The sequence below is a fragment of the Carassius carassius genome, chromosome 15 (genome assembly GCF_963082965.1).
Source record: "Carassius carassius chromosome 15, fCarCar2.1, whole genome shotgun sequence".
NCBI classification, from domain to species: Eukaryota; Metazoa; Chordata; class Actinopteri; order Cypriniformes; family Cyprinidae; genus Carassius; species Carassius carassius.
Window position 1 is genome coordinate 34145006 of NC_081769.1, and position 11807 is coordinate 34156812.

Here is an 11807-nt window from a genome sequence, read left to right on the forward strand (position 1 = left end):
TCGAACAGAAACACTGTTTATTCTCCAGAATAAATTCCAAATGAAAGTGCTGCAGACCTACAAACATATTTCTATGAACAATAACACTCATTTTCTGTCCTCTGGCGCTCAGAGATCATCTAGATCATTCGGGAAAGAAACAAAACGAGACAAAATCGCATCCACAAGCAAGCCCCGCATTAGAAAGACCCAAGCGCTGTGCAACTTTGGAAACAAGCTTTAACCTGACGGCACACTGAATGTGTTGTGGATACTGATCTGTAAGTGCTTGGACTTTGCGAAGGGAAACTGAAAGAGGGAAGTTGGGTTTCTCACTTCTATCTGCATAGTGCGGAGCGGCAGCATTCATTCACTCAGCTTCGTGTCGAAGAACTGAAATCGCAAAGTAAGGATCCAAGGTGCTTTGCTTTGAGGAAGGTGAGATGTGGAGCGGTTCTAGCTGGAGCGACACTGAACCTGGCTCTCTGAGCTCTCCTCCTCATCAGAGCCCTCGGTGCCTCGGCTGCTCAGACCCGAGATACGATAACCCATGTTCAGCAGCATCACCTCCAGCGGATCCGCATTCATGCGCTTCTGGTTGGCTTGGGCTGCACCCTCCATGTCCTCCACCACCCGACAGTTCTCGTTCTCCGACTGGAGATCGGTTACACACGAGAGAAAACAAGTCACATCTGGGGCAATCAACAGTCTTTATCTTGCTTTAGGATGAGTTTGTGTCTTCATAATGTTTTGAGAAATGGATGCTCTGCAGTGAATGGGTGCCGTCAGAATGAGAGTCTGATAAAACCATCACAATAATCCACAGCACTCCAGTCCATCAGTGAACATCTGGAGAAGACAAAAGATGAAACAATCCAGCATTAAGATGATTTTAACTCAAATAATCCATATTAACACTTCCTCCAGTGAAAAAGAGCATCTGCTGTTGTCTCTCACAGATTTGTTTAAACGCTGCTGGATCTGTGCAGATTTCTCTCCTGATTCAGAGCAGAACACTTTTTCACTGGAGGAAGTGTTATTATGGATTATAGACTCTATGTGTTTGAGTTAAAATCATCTTAATGCTGGATTTGTTTCAGGTTTTGTCTTCTCCAGATGTTCACTGATGGACTGTGGATTATTGTGATGTTTTTATCTGCTCTTATTCTGACGGCACCCATTCACTGCAGAGCATCCATTGATGAGACACTGATGCAATGCTACATTTCTACAAACCTGATGAAGACACAAACTCATCCTGATCTTGGTTGAACACATTTAAATAGTTCTTTACTGCCTTTTAAGAAGTCACTAAATCAACTCCCTGATCAGTGTAGGGCTGCAACAACGAATCAGTTAAAATAACTGATAAAGCATTGAATAATTGAAGTCTGTACCTCGGGTCTTGGGCTCCAGAGCCGCACCACGGGGTCGATGCCGCTGGTGGCCAGGAAGCAGTAGCTGGGATGCGGCTGAAGACAGTTCACTATAGACTCGTCCCCCTGTAAGATCCGCACCAGGTTCGTCGTCTCTTTGTTCCAGATGAAGAACGAGCCGTCGTCTGAGCCGCTCACGATGTACTGGCCTTTACTGCAGAGAGACAGCCGAACGAGTCAAGAGCTACAACATTCATTATCTGTGGATGCAAGTCATTATTCACATTTATAGTAAAGGGGGAATTCCCGGCATGCGCTTTTAATCAAATATTGTCTGTTTTTCTGTAAAGTTGCTTTGCAACGATTTGAATCGGAAAAAGCACTATACAAATGAACTTGAATTGAAGTAGAAATAGGGATGCACCAAAATGAAAACAACATTTAACAAACACATCAGGCAGACGTGATGCATTAGTAGGAAATATGTCAGTAAACTGACCTTCCGAAGAAGTTGGCTTCTTTAATATCCGTGGTGGTGTTGCAGTGTCCACAGTAGCGATGCTTGTAGTCAAAGCTGCGCTCTCTCAGCACGATCTCATCCTCAGGGATGGACTCCTTCCGGCTGAAGTTATGGAAGCGGACGGAGCTGTTCCCCTTCTTGTCATCAGCTGGATGCATGAAAAACATGCAGAGTCCTGATTATTCAAATGCATGCACACACAAACCCAAGCTCCAAGACTGAACCTACAGGAGTCTGTTTTTGAGAAGAGGGCCGCCTTGATGTCTCTGTCGAGCGCGTCACATGCGCTGCTGTGCGCCTGCTCCGGAAACTTGCTCTTGAAGTCATCCAGACACTCCAGAGCCTCGGCGATGTACTTGAGCTCAAACAGGCAGCGCACTAAGCGGAAGTGTGCCTTCAGATGAGCCGGGTTCAGAGACAAGGCCTTCAGACAGTCACGCAGTGCGTCGTACAGATCTCCGTCCCTGACACACACACACACACACATTAAAACACTGACCAAGACTAGACACTAAACTGTGCAAGTGATGCATCATGCTGTTTCCAACGTCGTGCATCAGAAGCGTGTATCGTACCACTTTCTCTTCATGTACGCGGCGGCGCGGTTTCCGTACAGCATGGCGTTGTGTCCGGCTTCATGGATGCCCAGACTGTAGAGCTGGATGGCTTGAGTCCACTGCTGGCGCGCGAACGCTTCGTTAGCCTGCAGCTTGATCCGCTCCAGATGAGGAGGAAGATCACTGGAGACGCACACGAGTCTGTGATGCTCATAACAACATACAAACGTGACCGCGACAGAATCACACATACATCAGTCTTACCTGGAGACTTTATCTAGTTTGAGGCGGCTGGCAGGAAGATGCATCCCATTGGTCACACCATTGGTGGTCTTCCCATTCTGTACATCTGCCATGAACAAAAGTGAGTTATGAGCACACGATTAGTTGGTCGACTCATTATCTGTGAGTGAGATTGGATGATTTAGTAGCGTCTGTCGTTTAAACTTTAGTAGAGAAACATTTTAGAGTTGCTGAGTTAAAGTGAAGTGATACACTTCATGATCTGTCAATCAAAAAGAGTTTATCTCGCAATTATGACTTTTTATCAATAGCGTTCACATCTTACCTGATGACGTGTGGCATTTTTTGGGCAGCAGAAATGTGTACGGCCTTTGTTTGAACGTCAGATCAAATAAATAAACCTGCAAACAGGAAGCAGTATTGTGTAAGTGCGCATCCATCATGTTGTGCAGTGACTATCAGCAGCGAGCTCCACTAGTTTACCTGCTCTCCTCCCATGTTCACCAGCAGCTCGGTGCCGTCAGGACTGAAGGTGACGTAGGTGGCCACCAGAACTCGTAATCTGTTGTTATAGTCAGGAAGCTTCACGGGTAAGTGACCTACAAACAGAGACAAACATCTGTAAGACCTGTTTATCCCAATAGACACAGAGCACATTTAGGCCACGCCCCCACACCAGGTGACCATCCATGAGAAACACAGCGATACCGTCGACAAACCTGCGACGTAGTACTGTCCAGCGCCGTCCGGGATCGATTTCTGCTTGTCACAAAACGTATGAACTCCGGCTGAGCTACTCTGATTCATAGACTTCCTAGAAGAAGGTTGAGAAGAGCGTAAACTTTACTAAAATAACGAACTGAATTTTAAAATGTATAAATGTGTATTTGTAGCAATAGACAACAATACATTGTATTGAGTCACAATTATACATTTCTCGTTTATGCCAAAAATCATTAGGAGATCATGTTCAATGAAGATATTTAGTAAATCTCCTACCGTAAATAAATCAAAACTTAATGTTTGATTAGTAATATGCATTGCTAGGAACTTCATTTGAACAACTTTAAAGATGATTTTCTCAATATTTAGATTTTTTTGCTCCCTCAGATTCCAGATTTTCTAATATTGTCCTCTGAACAAACCAGACATCACTGGAGAGATTGTTTATTCAGCGTACAGATGATGCATGAATCAAAATTTAAACAAATTGACGCTTATGACTGGTTTTGTGCTCCAGGGTCACAGAGTAAAATACACAGTAAAATTACTAAAACTTTGACTAAAAATCTTAAAATAACAATAATAAATTATAATACTATGTCAGTGATTTTAAAATAATGTCAGTGGTTTTAAAATGCTATAAAATTAATGTTACTTTTTGAATGATACTTTTCATTCCCGTTTTGTTCTGAATACCCTTAAATTGAAAAGATTTGTCGTGGAGTGAGAAGAGATAAAACACATCATTATAGTCTTTGTAAAGGTTTTGTTTTCTGAATTTCTGCATCCAATAATAAAATCTTACTTTCAATATTCAACCCAAAAATGTATGTATTTTTTTTATTCAACACACAAATGAGATTTGAAAGCTGCTTTGGAGGGGAAAATCATTAGCAAATCAAATCCGTCTGTTCATTTTAACAATAATACTCAGCATTGAATTAGTTTGTATTGTCATTCTGTGTTTCCTAGTGAAGTATTGCTGTAATAAGACGGAGATGACCTGTGATTGTGGATCATCCTGATGTCGTAGAGCCGGACGAAGGGCCCGTTGGCCCCCACTGCCAGGTAGTTGTTGTCACGAGGGTTGATGGCCAGACATTTGGCTTCCACGAGCTGCCCACAGTACTCCGTCAGATCGATTAACACCTCGGAGCGTTTACTGCTCTCTCTCAGATCATACTGCCTGATGGGAACAACACAGACCAGACATGAAAACTGCATGAGAGCTCTGGGCCACGGCACCTTATGATTAAACCCTCCCTCAGATTCCAGATTTTCAAACAGTTGTATCTCAGACCAATATTGTCTTCTCCGAACAAACCAGACAGCAATGGAGAGATGATTTATTCAGCTTTCAGATGATGCATGAATCTCAATGACTGGTTTTGTGCTCCAGGGTCACTTAAGATATAATTAAATGTTAGCTTTTATTTCTCCATCAGCTCACAACCCCCTGCAGTTTCTCCACAAACCCTGACTTCTGATCAGACTGAGCCGTCCGTACCGAATGAGCCCGTCCTCCGCGGCGCTCCAGAAGGTGTTGGGCCACATGGGTGCCGTCGCGATGCGCTTGACGCGGTTGGTGTGGTCGGAGAACATGTGAGTGGTCTCCTTCGCCGTCAGGTCGTGCACGTGCACCTTGGTGTCAGCGGCTCCTGTGATCAAGATCCGGTCCTCGGAGTGAGGCAGGAACTGCAGACACACACGTTCACAGATGAGGACACACACCCTGGCATGTTATCTAGATGCAGACGTGAACTTCACCTTCACAGAGAAGATGTTGGCTGCGTGTCCCGTGTGCATCGTGATGAGCTTGGAGTGCCGGAACGGATCCCAGATGATGGCGTGCTGGTCATCCGAACCTGAGGCCAGGAGACTGGAAACAACACACACAGTGAGTTTATGAAGAGACACGGAGACGAGAAGAGCTGTGAACTTACTCTCCTCTCTCATTCCACTCCAGACAGTTCACACAGCCAGAGTGACCCTGAAACAGAGAGACTGCAATGTATGAGCAATATTACTCTTCTCCATTCGAAAAATACAGACATGACAAAGCAAAGAATCGTTTCTTCACATGGGGTTTACATTCAAGTCTTAAAGACACAGCAGCGAAAAACCGGTTGTATTTTATGTGCACAAATAATTTGGACCTCAGGGAAAATAAATAAGTAATAAAAAAAAAATGTCTGATACTACTATACTGATAAACATTTTCATCGTTTCTGGAGCAAAACACAGTTATTATAGTCAACTGAAACTAGAACTAAATTAACTGAATCATAAAAAATATATATTTTCGTTACTAGAAAAAAAGAAAAAGTTATATATATATATATATATATATATATATATATATATATACACATGTATATTTTTTTATTGTTCTTCAATGTTTAGTTTGTTTGAACAAATCAATTTTTACTATTTAAAATGTTTTTATGACAGTCACCATTTAAATGTTTATATATATAAAAAAAAACTGGAGTAGAAATATTATGATGCAATTGTAACTTTATTAGAGTTAATTTAAGCGTTTGTATACAAATCAATTCATCTTAACCTTCAATATTGTAGTAATGTAGTACCAACTGACTCGTGTTTATTTTACAACATTAGTTGAGATGTTTTTTCCTTGAGAAAATCTGGCATATACTGTAACTAATATGTATCCAAAATAATTAATATTGAATTGAATCGCAAGCTTGTGAATGAGAATAGAATCAAATTGTGAAATTTGTATCAAAACCAAGCCCTAAAATATATATATATAAGGTGTGTAACGGTTCACAAAATTCACGGTTCGGTTCGATACGATACACTGGTGTCACGGTTCGGTACGTTTTAGATACAGCAAAAAGAAAAAATTGGCAGATAAATTTCCTTGATTTTTAAAAAATGTTTTATTTATTAAAACTAACAAAGTATGTTTTTTTTTTTTACATTGAACAATGATGGAGCTATTCTTTACCCATCTTCTATGGTGTTTTCTTAGCAGCATACTGTATAAAACAAAAACAGCTCCTTATAAAAAAAAATGAAAATGTTATATAATTATAGTAGTTATGAACAAATACAAAGATGTAACTTTTTATATTGTAACAACGTGCAGTTGTTCTATTACCGTGAGCTAACTAGAGCTAAGCTAGACTGTTTATTTTAATCTAACGGCTAGCAGGGTGCTTGCATCTATATTGCGCGAAAGAGCGGGCAGAGCGAGCATTCGCGTCCCATACACCGCACGACCGTGAGTGTCTCTGTGTGTGGAGAGTTATTAACAAACCAGCCAACAGGAGGCAGTAGTGTCTGTTACTCTTAATTCGGAACTCAATAATCAAACTTACACAGGTAAGCCCATATCACAAGTCACTCCCCTACACATCTCTCTCCATGACGGTGACAGTCACCCTTTTTCATAACATGGCAGTAAATGAACCCGAATCAACTCAAATTAACTCAGACATGAACATGTATAACATTACTAATACAAGAACTCAACCATCTTGCTTAAATAACCCATAATTGAACGTTAAACAAATACCCATGATGCACCTGGCTGCCAGTGCTGACTTACGGGTCATTACAATATGGAACTCTATAACTCTTTATATTGAGTGCGTCGCTTGCGCTTTTGGTCGACGCAGCAACAAAACGTCCTTGCGCGGAGCAAGCCATTGAGATGAATGGGTTTTATAGCGCAGCGCAGCGCCGCGCATACCGCGTCCTGTGTGAAAGGCCCATAAAGGCGCTCGCTCACTTACAGGGAATCCAAAGTGCACCCAAACACCAGACCTGTTGGTTATTGGAGGATCTTCTATTTCTGGTCTGTTAAACGCATTGGCCATTTTGCAACGAGCCTTCAGCGCGTACTGAGTGAGCGAGCGCCTGACTGAGTAGCCTAACATAAACATATAAGTTGGTGTTTTGTTTTCTTCGGGGGTGTCAGGGGCGTTGCCTGTTACATCGTTTGGGTTATTGGGCTACCTTGTTGAATGCATAACATTATATTTCACACACTTTTTTTATTTCCCAAATATAATTAATTAGTCCAACGAACCGTTCGGTCCATAATGCGTACCGCGTACCGGACCGAAAGCCTCGTACCGAACGGTTCAATACGAATACGCGTATCGTTACACCCCTAATATATATATATATATATATATATAGAGAGAGAGAGAGAGTTTTCTTTATAATATCTTTCTAGACGAAACCATGCAATTTAGCGAGTTTTTATCCTGAGCTCATCTGTTTGCTTGTACAACCCGAATTCCGGAAAAGTTGGGACGTTTTTAAATTTTAATAAAATGAAAACTAAAAGACTTTAAAATCACATGAGCCAATATTTTATTCACAATAGAACATAGATAACATAGCAAATGTTTAAACTGAGAAAGTTTACAATTTTATGCACAAAATGAGCTCATTTCAATTTTGATTTCTGCTACAGGTCTCAAAATAGTTGGGACGGGGCATGTTTACCATGGTGTAGCATCTCCTTTTCTTTTCAAAACAGTTTGAAGACGTCTGGGCATTGAGGCTATGAGTTGCTGGAGTTTTGCTGTTGGAATTTGGTCCCATTCTTGCCTTATATAGATTTCCAGCTGCTGAAGAGTTCATGGTCGTCTTTGACGTATTTTTCGTTTAATGATGCGCCAAATGTTCTCTATAGGTGAAAGATCTGGACTGCAGGCAGGCCAGGTTAGCACCCGGACTCTTCTACGACGAAGCCATGCTGTTGTTATAGCTGCAGTATGTGGTTTTGCATTGTCCTGCTGAAATAAACAAGGCTGTCCCTGAAATAGACGTTGTTTGGAGGGAAGCATATGTTGCTCTAAAACCTTTATATACCTTTCAGCATTCACAGAGCCTTCCAAAACATGCAAGCTGCCCATACCGTATGCACTTATGCACCCCCATACCATCAGAGATGCTGGCTTTTGAACTGAACGCTGATAACATGCTGGAAGGTCTCCCTCCTCTTTAGCCCGGAGGACACGGCGTCCGTGATTTCCAACAAGAATGTCAAATTTGGACTCGTCTGACCATAAAACACTATTCCACTTTGAAATAGTCCATTTTAAATGAGCCTTGGCCCCCAGGACACGACGGCGCTTCTGGACCATGTTCACATATGGCTTCCTTTTTGCATGATAGAGCTTTAGTTGGCATCTGCTGATGGCACGGCGGATTGTGTTTACCGACAGTGGTTTCTGAAAGTATTCCTGGGCCCATTTAGTAATGTCATTGACACAATCATGCCGATGAGTGATGCAGTGTCGTCTGAGAGCCCGAAGACCACGGGCATCCAATAAAGGTCTCCGGCCTTGTCCCTTACGCACAGAGATTTCTCCAGTTTCTCTGAATCTTTTGATGATGTTATGCACTGTAGATGATGAGACGTTGAGGAACATTGTTTTTAAAGTTTTCCACAATTTTTTTACGCAGTCTTTCACAGATTGGAGAGCCTCTGCCCACCTTTACTTCTGAGAGACTCTGCTTCTCTAAGACAAAGCTTTTATAGCTAATCATGTTACAGACCTGATATCAATTAACTTAATTAATCACTAGATGTTCTCCCAGCTGAATCTTTTCAAAACTGCTTGCTTTTTTAGCCATTTGTTGCCCCCGTCCCAACTTTTTTGAGACCTGTAGCAGGTATTAAATTTTAAATGAGCTAATTAAGTGGATATAAGTGTAAAATTTCTCAGTTTAAACATTTGCTATGTTATCTATGTTCTATTGTGAATAAAATATTGGCTCATGTGATTTGAAATTCCTTTAGTTTTCATTTTATTAAAATTTAAAAAACGTCCCAACTTTTCCGGAATTCGGGTTGTATATAGTGTGCATCATCTGTAAGGTGTACACTGATCTTGGTCTGCTAATCTCACTTAAGTAGTATTTTTGTATGAACCTGGTAAAACTAACTGGTGGGCAAAAGATGGAGGAAAAGACTTATGTTCCTATATGAGTGTGAAGACATGAAAACTATGAGTTAACACACAATCACTCATCAGTCACCTGTAGCTCCGCCTCCAGCCCCAGACGCTTTATAAACGGGTCGGTCACATGATAGTGTCTCTGGAAGTCCAGAGCCCGGCTCTCCTGCACACACACACACACACACGATATATGAGAGCGAAACACACACACACACACACACACTTGTACTGCTTTTCTGGTTTAAAATACTCCCTCATTGTTGCTAATACAGCTAAAAGTAATTTTTCTTTCAAATCTGTAAAGACTATGTTTATATGCGTGGACTCATGAAACATCGTACAAGACATTCAGTGTCCTAACTCTCTGAGCTCTAGTGTAAATCCCGATGCTTGTGACAGCCGCTGCTCACCCGGATCTGGCGGCGCTGGAGATCAGTCGTGACGCTCTGCAGGGACATGGTCTCACAGCACGTCATCAGGACGCCGAAGATCTGCGATCATCTGTGCATCAACACAAGCCTCTTGGAGAGGCCGAGCTTCTGGAAAACAAGCAGAACAACAGATGGAGAAAAACTGGAAGGTAGTTAGCACTTGATTACTTTAAACGGTCTTCCTGTTGCTTTGCTGAAGGATTGTCAATGCATATGTATGCGGACTACAGGTTTGATTTTTTAAAACACACTTTTTGTGTCCGATGTATTTTCAGAAGCCAGAGGCAAACACGTTGTTTTTAATGCACTTGACTTCTCTTTTTCAGACTAGTGAAATAAAACATGCATTTTAGTGTAAAATACAATTATTTAATTCTAGGTTTTTTTATTTTTAAAGGCAGTATGTTTTTTTTCCATTTAAGTAACGCTTACATGCGCCAAAATCTACAGTTTATTTATTGTTCCTGACAATTGTTTTTCTGATTTATAATATTTTGCTTCCATAAACCATGTCTTCTTTCACACTATTGGAAATAAAACATCCAAAATACATATTTAAAGTATATTTTATTGCACTTTATCTATTTTCATGTGTAGCCATATTTTCCAAACTGTATATATACACATATATAAAAAATCTTCTCTTACACATCAAACTCAACACTTTTATTCCTCTTTATATTCTGAAGGTTTATTCATATATCATTCACACTGATGATTTATATGAAATTCTACTCCTAAAAAACACGGTGAAATATTATATATTAATAAAGCACTAGACAGTTACAAAGTACGCTGTAGTTCACTAAACAGGCCTTTTATCTTTATAATCAACATTATTAAGTGAGTTTACAGCACATCAAATGTATTTATCTGAATTAAAATATGATTAATTTGAGCGTCAGCTAGTTTGACCCGATCACCAAAACATAAACAATTAGCATTAGCCGACTAGCTACGCCTCAAAACTCCACATTCACACAAAAACAGACACTTCTGGCAACAGTCAGCAGCTTAATGCTTATTACAGACTGTTTAAAGCTAGATTTGTTTCAAAATAAACAGATATCAGTAAAGTGTGAGCAATATCGTCTTACCTCGGAGTCTGTATGGCCTTTTCTCTGCGCAGCTCGATACAGCGATATTTACGCTGAAACCCGACTATGCTTTCAGTTATCGATTTCAACGCTTTAACTATCCTCTGAGCAATGTCTAGAGCTAATAAAGGACTAGATTTGATGAAGCATCGGGGAGATTTTGAAGCCACATTAACGAGCAGCTTCCTCGACTCTAAACGGGTTGCCAGATCCGCGGAAATACAACATCCGGACACTTTCGAGTTTGTGTTATACTAAACTTATTCGTTTTATGTACACTACCAATCAAACGTTTTTGAGCACTGACATTGTGTATGTTTTTAAAGACTTCTCTTCTGCTCGCCAAGCTTGCATTTATTTGTTCCAAAATACAGGAAAGCAGACATATTGTGAAATATTTTTACTATTTGAAATAACTGCTTTATATTAATTTTTATATTTCAATATATTTATATATTTATTTTTGTGATCAATGCAATATTTTCAGCATCATTCCTCCAGTCTTCAGTGTCACATGGTCTTCAGAAATAATTCTAATATGATGATTTACTGCTCAAGGAACTTTTCTGATTATTATTATTATTGTCAATATTTAACAGTTGAGTACAAATGTTCAGGATTCTTTAATGAATAGAAAGATCCAAAGATCAGCATTTATCTGAAATAAAAAGTTTTATAACATTATACACTAAAAGCTTGGAGTCGGTAAAATGTATTATTATTTATTTATTTATTTATTTAGTGTGTGTGTGTGTGTGTGTGTGTGTGGTGGGGTTAGAAATCAATAATGTTATTTAGCAAGTGATGATAAAGATGTTCACAATGTTACAAAAGATTTCTATTTCAAAATTTTCAACAATAATAGTAATAATAAATATGTGATTATATTCAAATAGAAAGCAGTAATTTTAAATAGGAAAGATATTTCACAAT

The 11807-nt window shown here is 40.0% G+C and overlaps 1 protein-coding gene across 3 annotated transcripts; it reads right to left on the reverse strand.

Moving 5' to 3' along the window:
• wdtc1 (WD and tetratricopeptide repeats 1) lies at window positions 1-11103 on the reverse strand. Of its 3 annotated transcripts, none has more exons than XM_059568612.1 (16): window positions 10875-11103; window positions 9757-9882; window positions 9426-9509; window positions 5342-5388; window positions 5166-5277; window positions 4906-5093; window positions 4402-4584; window positions 3395-3489; window positions 3159-3274; window positions 3001-3076; window positions 2697-2781; window positions 2451-2615; window positions 2104-2339; window positions 1855-2023; window positions 1377-1569; window positions 1-633 (listed from the first exon to the last, which is right to left on the reverse strand). In XM_059568612.1, the coding sequence occupies exons 2-16, from the start codon at window positions 9820-9822 to the stop codon at window positions 436-438; spliced, it is 2013 nt and encodes a 670-aa protein (XP_059424595.1). In that variant the 5' UTR covers window positions 9823-9882; window positions 10875-11103; the 3' UTR covers window positions 1-435. The 3 variants fall into 3 exon arrangements, with proteins under 3 accessions (XP_059424595.1, XP_059424593.1, XP_059424594.1); XM_059568610.1 differs by having other exon boundaries at window positions 9757-9885; XM_059568611.1 differs by lacking the exon at window positions 10875-11103 and having other exon boundaries at window positions 9757-10322.
• Window positions 11104-11807: the final 704 nt, after the last annotated feature.

Bases quoted from the DNA above. Each gene is read 5' to 3' on its own strand.
- wdtc1 (XM_059568612.1), bottom strand. From the start codon at position 9,822: ATGACGTGCTGTGAGACCATGTCCCTGCAGAGCGTCACGACTGATCTC. The intron at 3,490-4,401 runs GTCATCTCCGTC...ACCTTCTTCTAG, and splicing joins AGGATGATCCACAATCACAG to GAAGTCTATGAATCAGAGTA. The intron at 1,570-1,854 runs GTCAGTTTACTG...GTCTCTCTGCAG, and splicing joins GAAGCCAACTTCTTCGGAAG to TAAAGGCCAGTACATCGTGA.